The sequence below is a fragment of the Erpetoichthys calabaricus genome, chromosome 8 (assembly GCF_900747795.2).
Source record: "Erpetoichthys calabaricus chromosome 8, fErpCal1.3, whole genome shotgun sequence".
Lineage (NCBI taxonomy): Eukaryota > Metazoa > Chordata > Cladistia > Polypteriformes > Polypteridae > Erpetoichthys > Erpetoichthys calabaricus.
This window is the reverse complement of record NC_041401.2, coordinates 163,565,795-163,586,614: the sequence shown is the minus strand read 5'-3', so window position 1 is coordinate 163,586,614 and position 20,820 is coordinate 163,565,795. Positions and strand designations below refer to the sequence as shown.

Genomic DNA, 20,820 nt, shown 5'->3' with positions numbered 1-20,820 from the left:
GTGGGCTGGCACCCTGCCCAGGATTGGTTCCCTGCCTTGTGCCCTGTGTTGGCTGGGATTGGCTCCAGCAGACCCCCGTGACCCTATGTTCGGATTCAGCGGGTTGGAAAATGGATGGATGGATGGATAGTCTCCTCACAATTACCTAGTTCTAAGGACAGCTTGAGTACACACTTTATTTTCTGCTTTATGAATGTGTATATATGTATGTATCATACACACACACACACACAATTTTGGCCATTTACTGTAATTTAGTCCAGCAGCTTATTAATGCAAATAGCCTGTTCTACCAGATATATGGCTACTGCTCAATATATAATAGCATGCTGACATGGTCAAGAGATATAAAAGATTAATTGCTGTTCAAGAAAAAATTAAGGTGGATAAAATATATAGGCTATGCGACTTTGACCATGCCATTATTGCTGGTCCCAATCTTGGCAGTTACGGCATCTCAAAAGCAGCTTCTCTTGTGACATTTTCACATACTACAGTCTCTAGTATTTATAGAGAATAGTGCTTTAAAGTATATCCTCTATAAATACTAGAGAATATAAGAGTTTGGGTTTCCCCTTGAAATTTTGACAGGGCAACCATTAATTTTCCTGTACCAAAATTAGCTTAATGAAGGTATGGTGCCTTTTCAAAAAATCGTTTTTCAGTTCTTTTTCATTATCAGTATAGTGCACAACACTATGATACATTCTGTTCCTTCTGTCCATTCAATAATAGCAATAACAGAAAAAAGACTGGTGGCTAACATTTGCTTTAGGCTATAGATAGATAGATAGATAGATAGATAGATAGATAGATAGATAGATAGATAGATAGATAGATAGATACTGTACTTTATTAATCCCAAAGGGAAATTCACATTATTATTGTATTATACGTTATGACCAAAACACTTGATTTGTTTTAATGACTGTCTTTCTTGTAGATGTGAAAAGAGAAATTAAATTTTGTAAAAGGACATTTTCACTTTATAAAACTCAAAATAGTGTTTGCATAATGAAAATAAAGAGACAATAGATTTCCCTTGTGTTGGATTGCAGTATCTACATGTTATTTGCCCCTCCCTATGAGTTAAATATGGTTATGAAGACATTATATAAAAAAATTAGAAAAAATATATGATTTTACCAAAAGGGAAGAGGCTGCACAGTCCCTAATTTTCTAATTCTTTTTCTATAGATCATACTGAATAGTCACATCATTTATTCATCCTCCATACCTACTCATTCCAATTCAATGTTACAAACATCCATCCATCCATCCATCCATTTTCCAACCCGCTGAATCCAAACACAGGGTCACGGGGGTCTGCTGGAGCCAATCCCAGCCAACACAGGGCACAAGGCAGGAACCAATCCTGGGCAGGGTGCCAACCCACCGCAGTGTTACAAACATTCAAAGCCTATCTTGGTAGCAGAAGGTGCTAGCGAGAAACCATGTTGGTAACCATGTTACCATCCCTTTGCTGGGCACATGCACCCACACCAGCATACTTTAGATTTGTCAGATAACCTAACACGTTCAGCATCTTTACAAAGTGGAAAAAAAAAAACTGGAATATTCAGAGTAAAATCTCTCACAGACCTCGGGGAGGATTTGTGGACTGCACACAGACAGTGACAGGGCCAGGATTTAGACACTCTTATAAGTTAATGGCCACATTGTAAGGATGGCAGAAGACTTCAAGCTCTTGTGTTTCACCATGCCCAGCACATTAATATGGGAGGCAACACGTCTACAGTATTACTGTTAAAAATGTTTCTCCAAGGATGTTCTTTCTGAGACAGTTAAATGACCATTTCTGCGAGTCTGTTATTAAAAGATCTCTGTCAAGGAAACTAAACAGCTATAAAGAATGGCATATACCCAGTGCCGGATTAACCAATAGGCACATGTAGCATATGCTATGGGCAATTTCGGGGGCCCCCAAATGGTGGACCCAATATTTAATGAAAAAGTGTAGCATTGAAAAACTGGTCTTTAAAATATTATCTTTACGTTTTTAAACTGTAAATTTCTTACACAACAAAACTTTAGGGGCCCAACACATAAAATTCACTTAAATATTATAAGATTCTTATTATAATCGAGAGTAAAATAATTATTTAGTCCGGTTTGAACTGTTCCGAATCTAAACTTCAGATGATATAGACCAAAAGGGCCCCCAAATTTGAAATGTACTACGGGCCCCCAAAGCTCTTAATCCGGCCCTGCATATACCATCCATCCATTATCCACCACGCTATATCCTAACTACAGGGTCATGGGGGTCTGCTGGAGCCAATCCCATCCAACACAGGGCACAAGGCAGGAAACAAACCCCAGGCAGGGTGCCAACCCACCGCAGGACACACACCAAGCACAATTTAGGATCGCCAAATGCACCTAGCCTGCATGTCTTTAGACTGTGGGAGGAAACCGAAGCACCCGGAGGAAACCAACGCAGACACGGAGAGAACATGCAAACTCCATGTAGGGAGGACCCAGGAAGCGAACCCGGGTCTCCTTACTGCGAGGCAGCAGCACTACCACTGCGCCACCATGGCATATCCATCCATCCATTTTCCAACCCACTGAATCCAAACACAGGGTCACGGGAGTCTGCTGGAGCCAATCCCAGCCAACACAGGGAACAAGGCAGGAACCAATCCCAAGCAGGGTGCCAGCCCACCGCAGGGCACACACAAACACACCCACACACCAAGGCCAATTTAGACTCGCCAATCCACCTAACCTGCATGTCTTTGGACTGTGGGAGAAAACCGGACTACCTGGAGGAAACCAACACAGACACGGGGAGAACATGCAAACTCCACGTAGGGAGGACCCGGGAAGCGAACCCGGGTCTCCTAAGTGCGAGGCAGCAGCGCTACCACTGCGCCACTGTGCCACCATGGCATTTACCTCTTCTTAAATATTTGTTTGACATCTGTTCACTGTGGATTTGCTGTAACTTTTTCAAAATTAATCCTAAAGACATTAAAATCATATCTAAGCCATTGTACATCACCCACCCTCTGTTCAGTCTTCTTCCTTCTGGCAAACAGGTTGATTAATCAAGACCAGGGCTTCCAGATTTCACAACAGTACATAGGCACAAACTTTGAGATGTATGAATTTAACACCTTGTCCATAATGCTATTTGACAAAAATTGATGATTGTGGTTGTGTTTTTTGTTATATTGGTAGTTTGGAGGCTGTTGCAGAATAATAATTACAGTAGCCCATGGGTTCTCAAACGCTGTCCTGGGGACCCACTGTGACTGCAGGTTTTCATTGCAACCAGATTCATAATCAGTGACAACACTTGATAGCACTGATCTCATTTAATTAGCTGGTATTTTTTTTTCTTTTATTCTACATTCAGAACAGCACAGCAGCATGATTTTTACATTTATAAGCCATGTAGAAATATTTCTGCTTTTGCTATAGATTTAAATGCTTATCTCTTTTGTTGATTTCATTATATTTTGCCCTTTCTCTGTGCAGTTAAAAATGAGCAGGTCAGACACCTGGGCAAACAACACTGAATAATCAAAGGCTTCAACTACTTTAGTGTCAGAACCACTAATTAGTAAATACTAGATTAATTAAAATATTGTTAAAAGAAAAAAATACATTATTCCCATATAACTGCTCCATACAATTTATTTATTTATTTTACCAAACTTAGTTTTCTAATTTCTATATTGTTCCCAAAACACAGAACTTGGGAAATAACACATCACTTAATTAGCCCAGGAGTCCAATTAAAAACAGAAGCCGGTTAGAACAAAAGCCTGCAGCCACATTGGGTCCCCAGGACCGACTTTGGGAAGCGCTGCTGTGTTGTTATTGATGTTTTTAATTGTGTGAGTTCCACAACATCATTTAGGGCAGTGAAGAATATGAACCCAGATCCCTGGTACTGTCATGCAGCTGTTCCTATGTTCAGACTTGACATTGGTTTTGTAAAATTAAAAGGAGTGGAGCCTTGGTGCCCCAAAGTTTATTTATTTATTTTTACAACAAATATCTAAAGGTTTGAATCAGAAGCTGTTTGATGCATGAAATTCAATGGGTCAAAACCTCATGGCCACAGATTAACACTGCTACAACAGATATATATATATTATAAACAAGAATGTAAAGTTAGATGTATAATCCACAACATCTAAAGCCTTACTGCACTCTGATGTGTTAAGAAATGTGTATGTTACATTATTTTATTGCCATCAAGTAAACTTTGAAAAACAAAAAGATAAATACAATATTGAAACATCACACATGGCAAATAAAGGATTATTTCCTTATCCAAAATAAATTTCAAGTCACTGGATGCACCTTCCAGTCTGCAAACCAGTGTACATAGATTTGAAATATAGAATTAATTGCTTTAAATAATGCTTATCATAAAAGGCACTATAAAATACTAATTGATTGTGCATATGTGTTGGTTTCTGCTTACATTACTGGATGGTTGAAGGCAGCTAAAGTCCACATTTTGTGAGTTCCAGATAAAGGAATTAAACATCACTCATTTCAAATAATTTTACTGATATCTCAGGAAGGTTTCATTTCAGACATGTTTGTCATGATCAGGCAGAAACCCCAGCAGGGTCTGTCCACTAAAGATGAAAACTCCCCAGATTTGGATGCACAGAAGGTTGCCATGGAGTACCTTAGAAGTTCACTTCCAGGCTCTTTGAGAACCACCATATTTTTAAATGAGACTGTGTGGATGCACCATCTGTGTAGAAGCAGAAGGGCATAAGAAAGAAATTGAAGCAGTGTGTGTACGTACATGCTTAGTGTAAAGATGATACAGAGACTGGTGAAATAACAGCATCCTGATCTGACAAGGCATGAAGCCTGGAAGTGGTAGTGAGACTTGACCTAGTTATGTTACCAAAAGAGACTTATTGGTTGGAAGACATTTCTAGAGGTGCTGTGGAGCTTCAATAACCAATGCTACTCACATTGTGCAAAGCATATTAGCCACATTTTAGACATAATAGGACAAGCCTGCATAAATGCATTAACACCCTCTTAAAATAGTCGCATGGGGCAGCTGCTTGAGTAATTTTCCCATTTCTTCCTTTGAGCATCATGCCCATTCCATAAGAGAAGATTCCATCTTCATGACTTTTCCTGGTTCCAGAAGCAGAACCCTCCCCTACATGGCGTGTCCTAGCTGGAGGTAATCCCAGCAGCTGGCCAAGGAATCTCCTTTTTCTTCAGTTTTTATTCAATTTTCAGCCTTAAATACATTCAGATGTTCCTCGGTTTGATATTAGAAATTAATTTAAAAGTATCTACAATGATCTTTTTTCACAGCAGAAGCTTAAAAACCCATGTATCTTGTTATACAAACATCAGGAGAAGTTCTGACATTTTGGCAGTTTCTTATTTACTGTATTTATACACATTTCACAGCGGCCCTAAATATACTGTCTATATTTTTTCTGTACATTTCAATGGTTGAGCTGCTTCACCAGTGTCCTGACTCTCACACTAAGCAACCAAATTCAGCTTCACCTGTCTTATTTACAGGCCACCATTCTCACTACACTCTGGAATCCATGGCATATATCTTGCCAGCAGCTGTCCTTCCATATTGGTATATTGACCTGTGATATCGAGATGATCTGGCATCTGAAAAATAAAACATATGGTGTCAGTGCTGAGTAGAAGAGTTTGGTTGGGTCTGATGGAATTTCTAAATTAAATACATTATACATTAATTAGGACTGGATGTCCTAGCCAATCCAAAATGCCTCATGTTGAAGTGAGGTGGTATTTTTTTTTTCTTCATTCCATTTCTTGTTCTACATATATCACAACTGTTTGTTACTTTCCTTAGTTTGTTACGTTCCTTTATTATTGTGCAATTCCAAGCTAGTTGAGATGCCACATGTGGCACCTGATCTTCTAAATGTTCAGTCATCTCCTTATCCAGGGAGTGGGAGTTGCCTATTCTAGAATATAAGGTGCAAGACCATTCCATTGCATCCAGCAGCACTCACACAGGACTAATATAGTGTGGTCAATCTGTGTCACAGGCAATCTTTGATCTTTGTAGCATTCAGAAATTATTTGCAGCTTATGGCCTTTTCCATCTATCATTTGCTGAGAATAATAATTAATGTTTATTTAATATAATGCCCCTTCATAAAGTAAAGCATCAAGAGGCACATTGCAAAGCAAAGAAGAATTCATTCCACTGTTCAGAAACTGAGAAGTACATCATAATTGCCCCGACATGAATGAGTGCAGGTGTATACCTGAGTGTAAATAAGCACTGTGGCTGCCTAGCAGTAAAAAAGACGACTAACTTGTTGTGAAAAGTGTTGCTACCTCTTTTCTATTTGTGAAAAATGGTAACACAATTGTTACAGGGATGTGGTGCAATATTTGAAAATTATAAGTTTGAAAATGCTTCAGGTTTGCAGTTGAACCAGAAACGTTTGACATGATATCAGATATATAAAAGTAAATATTTGAAAGTTTAACCAAATGTTTCGTCCAAACCAAAATGCTAACCAAAAATCAGAGTCTAAAGTCTTTGCCAGAAATTTGTAATATGAATTACTCAGGACACACTATTCCATAACAGTCAATCAAAATCCACAATCTTGAACACCAGTAAACATGGTACATTAGATTTAGATTATCTCGTGGATGATGTCATGACATGTGGCTTCTGGGAATGCAGCCCCAGATATGATCTGCCACATCACAGCATCAAACAAATAGTGCCAATGCAAAATAGGTTGTGATAAATAAACTTTGTCAAAATTAAGCCAAAAGTAATGATATAAATGAATTCTTCATAAAACAAAACACCTAAAATAAACAAACGCACTTGAAAACAGCCAAAGGAGAATGCAAAATAAAATAAAAACAAAACGTAATCATGACAAAACTGGACTTGAAAGTTTAGCATACTGTGGAATGTTGTATCCTACACCAAATCAGTTACTACCATTGAGCCACCATGTGACCCCAAGCAAATCATTTAGTCAGACAGTTTTCCAATTTTCAATGTAAATACAAATCGTAGTACTTAGGAAGTACCTTGAAATGGTGCTTACTATAGAAAGGCACTATATATAACAATGTATGGATACCATACCATTACAAAAGAAAAAAGTCTGAATTAGCATAAGCCACCCTAATTTGAGATGTTCATAAGGAATTTAATGATTTACTTCATGATGTAGAAATACATAATACACATTTAAATGTTTAGAGTCTAAATATTCTTGATTTGTCATTTTCCACCCTCTGATAGAGGTCCATACTGGGATCCCTAGTAAAGGATCAAAAATATCAAAACTAACTTTTTACAGTATTCACAATCACTGATCTTGAAATAGTCTAAACTGATACCCCACGTGCTTATGTATGAAAAATATCATTTTTAACCTTCTGGTAGTGACGTTTAGATAGCTAGAACCACCGGTAAAGAATCAGACATCAACAATATTGATCAGCAAACTCAAAACAGCATCAAAATAACACTTCATATGTATATAATACCCATCCCTATTTTTTCAAAGTTTTGTGAAAAATAGTAGCTTTGACCCCTTGTATCCCTTTAGGGGGTGAAGCTCTGGGGTAAGTTAATGTGGTATGCATAAGTCCTTCTCACATTATAGAACGCAAGAATTTTAGTGGTCTCAACCTTCACTCCCCCAGCCAATGTTCTGTTTGAAGATTAAAATCTTACCTCTGAATATATAAAGACAACAAGTGAGCACAATTGAAGCTAGAAAGCAGCCTGTTGATCCTGCCATCCCCAGCCAGCAGGACCAGCCAAATTCATAGTGGATACCTAAAAAGACGTTCTGCAGGACAAGAGTTGCCCTCTCCACGTACACATCCACTGCATACCACACGGAGCCAATCATTCCTGGGATTCCTGCAAGGTGGTGAGATAGGCATATTATACAGGCAATTCTTAGATTAGATGTCAATGCTTCTGAATTCTTTACACTTGCATAGAACTCATTATACAGCAAAATATATAAAGTTAACAGCGAGAGAGTTGAATTAACATTTTAAATTCCATACAAGGGGGGACAAAAAACTCTCAGAATCAGGCAATAACATGAGAGTAGAATGTAATTATTGATTATGTTGTGTGGCGGACGGCTGGAGTCCGTACCCAGCCGGGACACCTGGACGGACCACGAGAGGGACAATACCTCCCCTGGACCATGAGAGGGCAGCCGCCCTGGTTTGCAGGGGGGCCACGGAAACAGAGCTGAGAAGCTCATCCTTGTTGGGGTCTGTGGAATGCAGCACTTCTGCCACAACCAGGAGTGCTGCCGGAAACTAAGTCCAGGAACACCTGGAGTGCTTCCAGGTGCTCATACAGCACTTCCACCACACCAGGAAGTGTTGTCAGCGGACTATCAGGAAGCACCTGGAGCACATCCGGGGTGGTATAAAAGGGGCCACCTCACTCCTGTTGATGAGCCGGAGTTGGGAGGAAGGAGACGGAGTTTGTAAGGAGAAGAGTAGAGGTGAGAGAAAGAGAAGGAGAGACTGTTGGTGATTAAGGCATTGTGGTGCTGTTGTTTATAATAAACGTGTGTTTTGGACATTCGGTGTTTGTCTGTCTGTCTGTGTCCAGGGGCTCTCTTTCCACAGTTGCTAGATATCATATGCTTGCAATCTGTTTAATCTGTCCACCAAATGGCATCGTGCGCAGTGTGTATTTCTGCCATTTATTCTACAATCGTGCTTGCGACTTTATTTCTCCAAGCCAACATGGCAGATTTTCAAGAGACAATTGTCACATTTTTCAACATCAATAGACTTGCTCATGAAGAGTTTGTTATCCGTGAACAGTCTGTTAATCTGCAACATTACACTGAATTGCTAAAGTATCTATGAGACAGCATGAGACAAAAACATCCAGAGAAGTGGCACACCCAAAACTAGATTTTGCACCATGTCAGTGTACCTGCATACACCACATTTTCAGTTAACGAGTTTTTGACCAAAAACAATGTGATGGCTGTTTCACATCCCCTACATTTACAGATCTCACTCTGTGTGATGTCTTTTGACTCCTAAAATTAAAACTGACGCTGAATTGTAGATTTGTTACACTGAAAGAAATCCAGGAAAAAATGTAGGAGGCTCTAGGCATGGTAACAAAAGATGGATACATGAAATGTTTCCAGGAGTGACAGAAATGCTAGGACAAGTGTATTGCACCTCTAGGAGAGTATTTTGTAGGTGGCTAAAATTGAACTGATGTAGGTTTTATAGGATTTTTTAACAGTTCTGGGAATATTTGGGTTGTTCCTCATATATGGGAATATTTTTTCATATTCATTTTCAAGTTTTATGATAAGCCTAGAATTTTTTATTATAATATTCATTGCATTAACTATAATTACTTTAAGCTGACAATTTTTTGACATTAAAATATATGTCTACTTTTTCAGTCTGGTATGTGTCAATATAAAGTGGCATTGTCCCACTGCTGTAGCCACACACGCCCACTCTATACACCTTTACTACATTCAGCATGCATTGGGCTTGTCAGGCTTTAAGACTGATTCTTCCAGCCAGGAGGTTCCAAAATCTCGGAAGTCTTGATTCATCTATTCAGTTTTTAAACCTACTTCATTAGTTTCTGAAACACATCCTGAGGGCATCAGGATTTACAGCTATTGCATGTTGCTGCACACTGCCATACACACCCGCATGCTGGGTCAGTTTAGAGTGGCCAGTTAAACAAACCAGGACAGCAGTGTGAAAGAAAAAAAAATTGAATACCTAGAGAAAAACTTGGAACAGATATTGGGAGGATATGCACAGTACACAACGGCCCTGTCACTAATAGCCGCAGGCAGCACATGTATTTAAGCTGAACTTATATACTGTTTGTATTAAACAATTAGGCTCATATGCCAAAACAATTATTATTACTTATTTTTCTACTCTAGGTGGTCAAACCCAAGACTCTAATCACTGTATTGACATAACACTATCTTTCTATCTGTCAGTCTTTATTTTACAAAGCATCTTTTATCATTAACAACATCACAAAGTAGAAGCATGCCACAGTGTACTTGTGAAGTCAGAATAAGTCATGCAGAGGATTATGAGTCTAGTAAAACCTGATACACTAGATAGCATTTATTAAATGGGGTCACAACCAGCCATGTCTGAGACTGGCACACATGCTCACTGTCCTTTTATCCCTCTCAGTAGGTGCATAGCCCTCAGCTGAAGAAATAGACCTACATTGATTGGGGCTCCTAGGCTTGTAATCTCTGCAGGAGAGAAGGTCATGGGAGGTGACAGTAACCTTGCTATACAGAAAGTTTTGTGACATACAGTTTTGAAACAACAAATTTCAACATGAAAATTTTGTAAGCTTCTTATGTTATAGTCTGTATCTGACACACTATCACTGAGTAGTTTTGACTAATGAATTATTCATCAGAAGTGTGTTAAGAAACTCCAATGGAGCTCCTTTAGACCAACAGTAATATGTCTGCATAATGGCTCATGTGACTGTGACAGCCAAGTCAGAACTTTTCTTTCTAATTTTCTTGGTTTATAGTTATTCTGGTGTGTGTTCCGACCAAAGTGTATTTATTTATCTGTTTGTTTGTTTGTTTAAAGAGCTTCTGCAAAAAAGCCAAATTTCTCACTGTGGACAAATAATTATCTATCTATCTATCTATCTATCTATCTATCTATCTATCTATCTATCTATCTATCTATCTATCTATCTATCTATCTATCTATCTATCTATCTATCTATCTATCTATCTATCTATCTATCTATCTATCTATCTATCTATCTATCTATCTATTTTGTCTTAAAGTCTTAAGCAGTCCACTCCCACTCTGTGTGACCCAATTTAATAAAATGAATATCTTAATGTAACTTTTTTATTTTTACCCTCATAGTTATGTTTAATGGTGTAGTCTATTCATCATGAAAGGGTAACCTCATAGTAAGTCAAATGGTCAACAGTAAATGAGCAACCCTTACTTAGACAGGAATCCTTATTAATAAAATCCCTGTGTGCATCCATATGTCAGTGAGTGTGTGTCTTCTGGTGAAGTGCGCATGCGCTTCAAAGGCCACCTGACGCGTCACACAAGACAGAGAGGGCGGGACCTATAAAATATCGCGCGGCCTACCCAATCGGATTTCGGTAAATGAGGTAAGACCTAAAACATAACGCATGAAAAATACTGAGACACCGAGACCAGTTTCCCCAAAGAGGTGGGATTAGTGTTTGTTGTTGTGCAAGTGTTCACTCTGAGGATGTCAGATTTGCGATTAACAAACTTGGCCCGGTAAAGTGTAAAGTGTTTTCCTAAATATACGAATTTTCATGATATTACAATAGGATGACTTTTAAAAGTAGATTTATTTTCGCGCACATAAAATCTGTTGCTGGGGAGACGCCATACATACAATAATTAGCTGCACGCCAGCACAGATTAAAATACTTGCTGGAGAGACGTATTACTGTGAGAGAAAATTAAAGGCACACAATACAGTGATGCATATTACAGCCACATACAAGCCAGTATTACTATAACAGAAAATAGACGGTCCTTTGCCATTTAATATAGACTGTTCCTACTAATGTTTATGCACTACTATTCTAGCGCCCGTTATTGTAACGGGCTTAATGTCTAGTGAATCAATAATTAATTTGGTTATAACAGCATATGCCATCACAAGGTGGTTTACACAGCAAACTCATTTACATTATAGCATTAAACTTATAAAATAAAATTCAAACTGTAGCAAGAAAAGAGAAAAATGCAAATTGTAGAAAGAGAAGCTGTGTTATGGTAAAGTTAATTCCGTAGAATTGATGCAGTAAAGAGGGGGAGAATCTTAAGTCACAAATTACTCTAAATGTTACAATTAAGGGAAGTTCATGAACAGTCTACTGGGAACTATTTGTCCACTTGCTTACAAACTATGATTTAATTGGAATTAATCTTCATCCTACCTCCTACCCCAAATATGAATCCGGCCATGTAACACATTCTCAATTTAATATGGGGCTCTTCTTTGAGAAACTTTACAAACTCCAAACCGAAGATCAGGATGATGAGGGCAAAGCTGGCTAAGATGTCCGCTGTGATCATCAGTGCTCTTGTCAGCACAATTTTCACTGTGAAATTCAAAACAAAGAATGGTAAAAGCTTTAAAATGAACACACGTAGAGGCATATCCTGTTTAGAGGGGTAAATCCTGTAAAGCAAGTAACATATGATGGAAAGAAATTGGCAATGGGAGTTGCTTAAAAGATACAGAAGTGGAGCGCCATTAAGGCTTTTTAAGCCTTCAGTAAAAGCCGAAGGAAAAATCATGATTGAATTCAACCACAAAAAAAAATATCTTTTTAATTTCTTAAACTGATATCCCATTACTAAAGTTTCTTGTTACTTGAATGAATTTGTTTCTGAAAGGTAAGTGTGAGTTCGAAGTCACCTGAAAGTAGTGTCAGTGGTTGTCTCAGGCTAAATGTATGCTCTTGGTTAGATTGCTCTGAGTTTGGATCAAACTATCAGAATAGTCAGTGGTCACACATTGCATTAGGGAGTACATAGAAAACCATTCATGACAGAGCTTCTGGGTGGCCATGAGGATTAACAGTATGCTAGTATGTTGGAAAATGGATAGGTCCAAGAAAAGTTTAAAGAATTTTAAGAACCTAGGAAATAAAGGGCTTTCAAACAGGAAATTCAGAGTAGTCAAAAACACACCAGGGTCAAAGCTTATAAATCAGAAAAAAGAAAAACAAATAAAAACCAAGTCAAAAACAATGTGTAGTCAAGTTTTAAATCTAAATGATTTTCCTTTCCCTCACTAGCACATCATACTTCGTTTTATTTTTAGGTCTTGGGCCCAAAGTTTGAACAACAAAAAAAAAAATGATAACAACACATGAATAACTGAAAACAAATAATGAAAATAATAATAATACCAACTAGTCCAAATATAACACAAAATAAATCTGGATGATGTCAATTGTGTTCTTGACAGACAGATGAACACTATTGTTTTTCATCACCAGAGTTTTATGGGGAACATGGCACTAGCTTATTCATAAACGACCTGAAAGTGCTCTAATCATGAACAGAGGGGTATCAACTGAAGATCCCCGGATATTTTTAATGCGGCCTGTGTCGAATGTATTCAAAACATGTTATACATGTGGCCTTTGATGACAGGTTGGTTTTCTGAAAAGACCTCCTTTAATGTCCATTTCATATATTGATCATATTTATGTATAATTTTGCCACATTAAATTTACACCAGTCATGAAAATTCGACATCAGTGTTAGATTGCAGTTATTTGCACAACACAGCACATCACAGATGATAAACTGCTAGAATAGGAACTGCTAATGATCCAACAGAAGAAATGTGAAATTTAACACGCCACACTGACGTAAAGCACGTTAAGTGTTTTAACATGATGACAAAGATGTATAAACAGATAAAAAGATAGAGTCACACACTCATGAGTGGAAGACAACTTCAGGGTTTGTTGTCTTGTAATTATACCCGAGTTGAGTATTGGAACCAACTCCTAATGCCTTTCATTTCACTTCACCCTTAGACCATGGTATGAAGAACTGTGACATCGTTTCCAGTACCATGTCTTTGAACCCACCCCTTCCTCCAAGCCTGATATAAACTGGATGTCACCACCATCGGCTCAGTGTCTGAAAAGACCTCAAATGGAGAAGCACCAATCTTCCACGGTACTGACAGGTCTATATTGTCTATGATTTTGAAAAAAAAAAAAGATTTCAGGCATTCAGATTCACATGTCCTTTGTTTGCTGATGTATTCACACTACTAAAATTATTTCTGAAAGTCTTGGTCAGCCTGTGGTGATTCATTAATACAAAGATATTGTTTGCTCTGCAATGCACAGTTGTTTAGAAAAGTTCTTAATTCATTTCTTAGAAAGTGCAATATGAAGAGAAAGGCAACATATTGAAAATAAGTGTTTTTTTCTGTTTTTCAACTGTGAGCATCTGATGAGTGATGTGTCAAAAGTACATACAGAAGTAAAAGTTGAGTCTTTTACTTATGATAATATAAAAGATACGAGACAGCCCATTACCATTATCAGTTGCATCTTATAAATGAATGTACAACACACTTACAGTAAAAGAGTCAAAAACTAATATCTTTCACTATAACTCACTGTGGCAAGCGGCTGGGGGTGGCACCCAGCCATGATGCCCAGAAGGACCGGCGGAGGGATTACGCCACCTCCTGACCATGAGGGGGCGACCGCCCTGGTGGCTTTGGTAACCACAGGAACAGAGCTTAGAAACTCAACCCTATAGAGGCCCGTGGTCACTGTCAGGGGGCGCCCTAATGCCTGAGGAGCCCTGGCCCTCAGCACTTCCGCCACACCCATAAGTGCTGGGGGGAAGAAGGCCAGGGACACCCGGAGTGCTTCCGGGTGCGCAACTGGTACTTCCGCCACACTTGGGAGTGTCGGTGGAAGCTAATCAGGAGGCACCTGGAGCACATCCGGGTGTGTATAAAAGGGGCTGCCTCCCTCCATTCGATGGCTTGAGTCGGGAGCGGAGAAAGACGGAGCTCGGGAGGAGAGGAAAGGAGGCAGCCTGAAGTAAGGAAGAGGCATTGTGTGAGAGGTCTGGACTTTGGGGGAGTTTTGGGTTGTGTGCTTCACCTTGTAAATATTAGTGTTGTAAATAAACGTGTTGTGGTGCTTAAAAGATGTCTGCCTGTCTGTGTCCGGGCTGTGTTCCACACTCACGAACATTAAATTTAGTATTTCCAATGATTAAACTCTCTGCTCTGCAAATACTCATTTTCACAAAGCAGTCAACTGTTGTGTGCAGAAATAAATAAAAAGGGTTTGTGCTGTGTTTATTATTTCTTTGTGTTTGTTTGTACAGGATAAGATTTGTAAGAAAGAAGAACCACATAAGTAAAATTATACCTCAAGAATTAGAAATGACTAGGTAGTATGATATAAAAAACTGTAAAATACATTCAATGGAATGGAATTCTTACTACAGTAAATATTTAAGTATAATTAATGGATAAAAAATGATTTAACTTAAATTAATGTATATTAACATTTAGACAGTGTTTCATCTGCCAATATCATTTAATTGCTTCAATGTACAAGAATATTTTGTGATTAGTTGTTGCATTTTCATAGATTCATGATGATGCTGACTTGGAATATCTGTAAAATAATGTATAAAATACACAAAATGTAGAATCCAGGTGTCATCTTAAGGTTCTGAACAACCTATTTTAGTTTTTTTGTCATATGTGCAGTATACACAGTTAGGCCAAATACTGGTCTTTAGCTGACATAGCTAAATCTAATTGTAATACTGTAATGATGATAGGATTTTAGGTATTTACTGCATTTACTTTACAGATGTAAGCAGTACACTGATCTGTGATTCTGTTTTTTGATGATTGTATGATTGGATTTCCACTCAATTAGCCGTTAAATGCAGTAAATTTCTTAACTATAGCACTAGTTCTTAAAGTCACTCCTGGAGACTCCATGTGGCTGCAAGTTTTTGTTCCTGCCAGATTCACAACACTTAATGCTGAAAGGCTGTAAGTAGTTCAGTGACAACCTCATGCTCTTTAGTCAATGGTGGAGAATGAAAACTTTAAAAGCAAACTATGAAAAAGAATATTAAATAATTCCCATGTGACATACGTAAATGCTTTGTACAATCTAATAAAAAATATCAAACTTTGTTTAATTATTTCAACAATGACCCCAAAACATAAAAAGTGAGCAATAGCACCTTGCTTCATTTGACTAGGAGTTTGAGAACCACTGGGCTAGAGTAATATAAATCATTCAGTGCATTTGAAATCTAAAGAAAAAAACCTTTAGGTTACGGTCTCCTCTTTTGAACCTGTTACAACCAGTTTTTCTTTTTTTTTATATTGGTCAAATAAAAGGGCCTTAATAATATATACACGTAGAGCCTTGTGACTTCTAAATACATCATTAATTTCAGCCCACATTGTGTACATTTGGTGTTATTTTTGGCTCTCAATAAAATTTTTTGACACCCTTGATGCAGAGGTTGCTATTGCCCATCCTAATATTGCTGTACATATTTCCATTCATCTTCCATACATTCTTAGAACATCCAAAGTTCACACAGAAAGTAACTGAGCAGGGAATTCATATGTATCTCTTGTGAGTTGTGGGTCAGCACCAATATGTTTCAAGCAGTAGACTCAGCAACCACAGCAGTAATTGATTATTGCTTATTCTTCAACATTAGCTATCTCGTCACAGTTTATTAAGAAAGTAGATACAGTGCATCCGGAAAGTATTCATAGCGCATCACCTTTTTCCACATTTTGTTATGTTACAGCCTTATTCCAAAATGGATTAAATTCATTTTTTTCCTCAGAATTCTACACACAACACCCCATAATGACAACGTGAAAAAGTTTACTTGAGGTTTTTGCAAATTTATTAAAAATAAAAAAAATTGAGAAAGCACATGTACATAAGTATTCACAGCCTTTGCCATGAAGCTCAAAATTGAGCTCAGGTGCATCCTGTTTTCCCTGATCGTCCTTGAGATGTTTCTGCAGCTTAATTGGAGTCCACCTGTGGTAAATTCACTTGATTGGACATGATTTGGAAATGCACACACCTGTCTATATAAGGTCCCACAGTTGACAGTTCATGTCAGAGCACAAACCAAGCATGAAGTCAAAGGAATTGTCTGTAGACCTCCGAGACAGGATTGTCTCGAGGCACAAATCTGGGGAAGGTTACAGAAAAATTTCTGCTGCTTTGAAGTTCCCAATGAGCACAGTGGCCTCCATCATCCGTAAGTGGAAGAAGTTTGAAACCACCCGGACTCTTCCTAGAGCTGGCCGGCCATCTAAACTGAGCAATCGGGGGAGAAGTGCCTTAGTCAGGGAGGTGACCGAAAACCTGATGGTCACTCTGTCAGAGCTCCAGAGATCCTCTGTGGAGAGAGGAGAACCTTCCAGAAGGACAACCATCTCTGCAGCAATCCACCAATCAGGCCTGTATGGTAGAGTGGCCAGACGGAAGCCACTCCTAGGTAAAAGTCACATGGCAGCCCACCTGGAGTTTGCCAAAAGTCACCTGAAGGACTCTCGGACCATGAGAAAGAAAATTCTTTGGTCTGATGAGACAAAGATTGAACTCTTTGGTGTGAATGCCAGGTGTCATGTTTGGAGGAAACCAGGCACTGCTCATCACCAGGCCAATACCATCCCTACAGTGAAGCACGGTGGTGGCAGCATCATGCTGTGGGGATGTTTTTCAGCGGCAGGGACTGGGAGGCTAGTCAGGATAAAGGGAAAGATGACTGCAGCTATGTACAGAGACATCTTGGATGAAAACCTGATCCAAAGCACTCTTGACCTCAGACTGGGGCGACGGTTCATCTTTCAGCAGGACAACGACCCTAAGCACACAGCCAAGATATCAAAGGAGTGGCTTCAGGACAACTCTGTGAATGTCCTTGAGTGGCCCAGCCAGAGCCCAGACTTGAATCTGATTGAACATCTCTGGAGAGATCTTAAAATGGCTGTGCACCAATGCTTCCCATCCAACCTGATGGAGCTTGAGAGGTGCTGTAAAGAGGAATGGGCGAAACTGGCCAAGGATAGATGTGCCAAGCTTGTGGCATCATATTCAAAAAGACTTGAGGCTGTAATTGCTGACAAAGGTGCATCGACAAAGTATTGAGCAAAGGCTGTGAATACTTATGTACATGGGATTTCTCAGTTTTTTTATTTTAATAAATTTGCAAAAACCTCAAGTAAACTTTTTTCACGTTGTCATTATGGGGTGTTGTGTGCAGAATTCTGAGGAAAAAAATGAATTCAATCCATTTTGGAATAAGGCTGTAACATAACAAAATGTGGAAAAAGTGATGTGCTGTGAATACTTTCCAGATGTCACAGACAAGAATAAAGGCAGAACAAGGATGGGCTAACCTTAAAATCAGCATCAATTTCAATTATCTTTACTTTTCTTAATGTAACTCAAAGTATTATGGTATGTTTTGTTTTGTTTATCCAAACACCAATATAAATGTTTGTAACATGGCAGTTTATATATTTATTCAGTATGGAAATGATTAGTAAGAAATTAACCAATGGGCCTAATGGTTACGTTAGTTTTTGAAATGAAAACTAGAACCCCTGCAGTGGGCTGGCGCCCTGCCCGGTGGTTTGTTTCCTGCCTTGTGCCCTGTGTTGGCTGGGATTGGCTCCAGCGGACCCCCATGACCCTGTAGTTAGGATATAACAGGTTGGATAATGGAAGGATGGAAACTAGAACCCACCAGGCTCCTAAGTTTCATCTTTCATTAAATGCTTCTGTTGGGCAAAAGTTAACTTCCATGATGCAAATACATACCTTTAGCAACAGAAGAAAAAATGGCATTGTGAATTAAAGCTTTACTGATTTCACTCTCAGGTTCATTTAAGGAAATGAATAAGTGAGCTGCCAAAAGGAGACCTGACATTCTGTTGTTATTGCTTGGAAAGAAGCACATTATTTTGTCAGTAATTTGAATCAGAGCTAATGAAAAGAAAAAGCAATTTCCACTAGTTGTCATTGTGTGTTCTAGGACTGTCACTCAGATTCAAGTTAATCCAAGTTAATATGAAAAACAAACCTATTAAGGCCTCCATAATCATAATTGTTCTACTTGTTTATTTAATTGCTGGAGTAATTCCGTGTACTAACTTTTGGCTGTACCTTTAAGGTAGTTAAAAAGGAAAAGTGCTCTACCAATGCGGATTAAAATATAAATTACAATAAAAAGATCCCTGTTTTCTTGTGGATGAGGGAGACTTGAGTACAAATTGGTAGCTTGCTGTGCTTTCCACTAATTAGGATTTTAATCTAGCTGTGTTGTTTATACGCTTTGTAAAGTTTCATGTCTACTTAATAAACAAGTCAAATTCCTTGGGGTTTCATTGGAATAAGACTTGGGGCCTCATAAATCACAGATAAATATTAAAAAAATAATAAATCAAGTAGAAAGAAAAATAACAATTTGACATGGTTAGAGATACATATCTTTTTGGATGAATAAAATATCTCTTCATCCATTTCTGAGTCTGAGTCATTTGCATGTCTTTGGGATGTGGGAGGACAAGTAAAACCAAAAATTAATATAGAGAGCTTGTACACAAGTAGACATGAAAAAGAAAGACTGTTGTATCTTAATAACAGTTATAAAGACACTTCTGTTTTTAACACAGACCCAGTAAGACATTTGTTAATAGCAGATTTATTTTGCCAGTAAGATGCTTGTTATAATATCTCACATTTGTGTGTTGTACTGTGTGGAAGTCCAGCCCCGGACACAGACAGGCAGACACTGATGGTTCCAACACACACGTTTATTTACATCTATTTACAAGTGTCTCACACAGCACACACTGCCCCTGTACCAATCACCCTCAAGTCTGGGCCTTTAAATGCGCCTTCCTTCACCGCCTCCACTCCTCTCCTCTGAGCTTTGTCTTCTTCCTCCCGACACTGTCCCACGACTGAAGGGAGACGGCCCCTTTTATTTCCACCTGGACGTACTCCAGGTGCCCCCTGATGAGCTTCCTGCGGCACTTCCTGGTGTGGCAGAAGTGCTGACATCCAGGGCTCCTCACTTGTCCGGGCGCCCCCTGGTGTTGGCCATGGGCCCTATAGGGTTGAGCTTCCATGCTCCATTCCCATGGCCTCCATACCAACCAGGGCGGGTACCCTCTCGTGGTCCGGGGGAGGCACAGTCCCTCTCCTAGTCCGCCCAGGTATCGTGGCTGGGCACAGCCCCCAGCCGTCCACCTCAACTGATATTTAGCCTTTTATTCTTCTGTATTTTTTGGATTTAGTTTTTTCTTTTTTACTGGTGTGAGGGATTGCCCAGAAGAAATATGTAGTACAAGGCAATGAGACAGTCTCAGGAACAGTAGGGTAACTTATTAAAATTAATGTGCGTTCCATACTCTGATTACTTTTTAAAGTAACGAGTAACCTATAACAATACCTATTTTATTGAAGTAAAAACGTCTGTTATTATTATCCTAAATGTACAGTTATTCCACTCTTTTGCAGGGCTTAATTGCGTGGAAAGAGTGTGCTGTGTACAATTTGGTAACAGGAACATATTAATAAAGTGTCATTATAGTTTTCATCCAGCTATATGCTATAAATATACTAAAACAGTGGATCGGGTTACACAGTGACCAGTGACCATACGTCATATTTTAGGAGGCTCAGGTCTAGGACATCAAAAGGGGATGGATGTTATTTACTTCACAACACACAAAACACTAAACATATTTTAAAAACACAAGAAAATTACCACAGGCTTCATGGTTATTTTTGGATTCACGGTGGCCGTTGATGACATTTAACTCATTTTTGAGCAGATTAATGAACTTGCAGAAATTTGCTAAAGTAGAACTCTAGAAGTACACTTGAGCATGTAAATGGGCGTTTTTAAGAAACCAGGTTTCTACCTAAACCAGGTTGCTCACCTTATCCTGTTTTTGTGGCGCCATGTTGTTACAGGAGAAATGTTATTTCCCTCCAGCTAGCTAGATGGCAGCACATCATTCTAAAGCAAATCAACTGAGACCATATTGCTACCTTAGGAGAGCATGGGGATTTTTTTTTTTTTAATTATTATTATTTTTATTGAGTTTATTAAAAGCAAGTAACATTCCATACAAACAAGTAAAACTTAACAAAACTAAATTCAGTTTAACCCCCA

The 20,820-nt window shown here is 38.7% G+C and overlaps 1 protein-coding gene across 1 annotated transcript in view; it reads right to left on the bottom strand.

Moving 5' to 3' along the window:
• Window positions 1–5,032: 5,032 nt before the first annotated feature.
• LOC114656640 (claudin-16-like) overlaps window positions 5,033–20,820 on the bottom strand; it is a 30,017-nt gene continuing 14,229 nt past the window's right edge. Inside the window, exons 4-6 of the mRNA XM_028808272.2 lie at window positions 12,009–12,173; window positions 7,730–7,921; window positions 5,033–5,652 (exon numbers count right to left, since the gene is read on the bottom strand). Coding sequence (XP_028664105.2) covers window positions 5,564–5,652; window positions 7,730–7,921; window positions 12,009–12,173 — 446 coding nt within the window. The 3' untranslated portion in view covers window positions 5,033–5,563. The remainder of the gene's footprint in view (window positions 5,653–7,729; window positions 7,922–12,008; window positions 12,174–20,820) is intronic.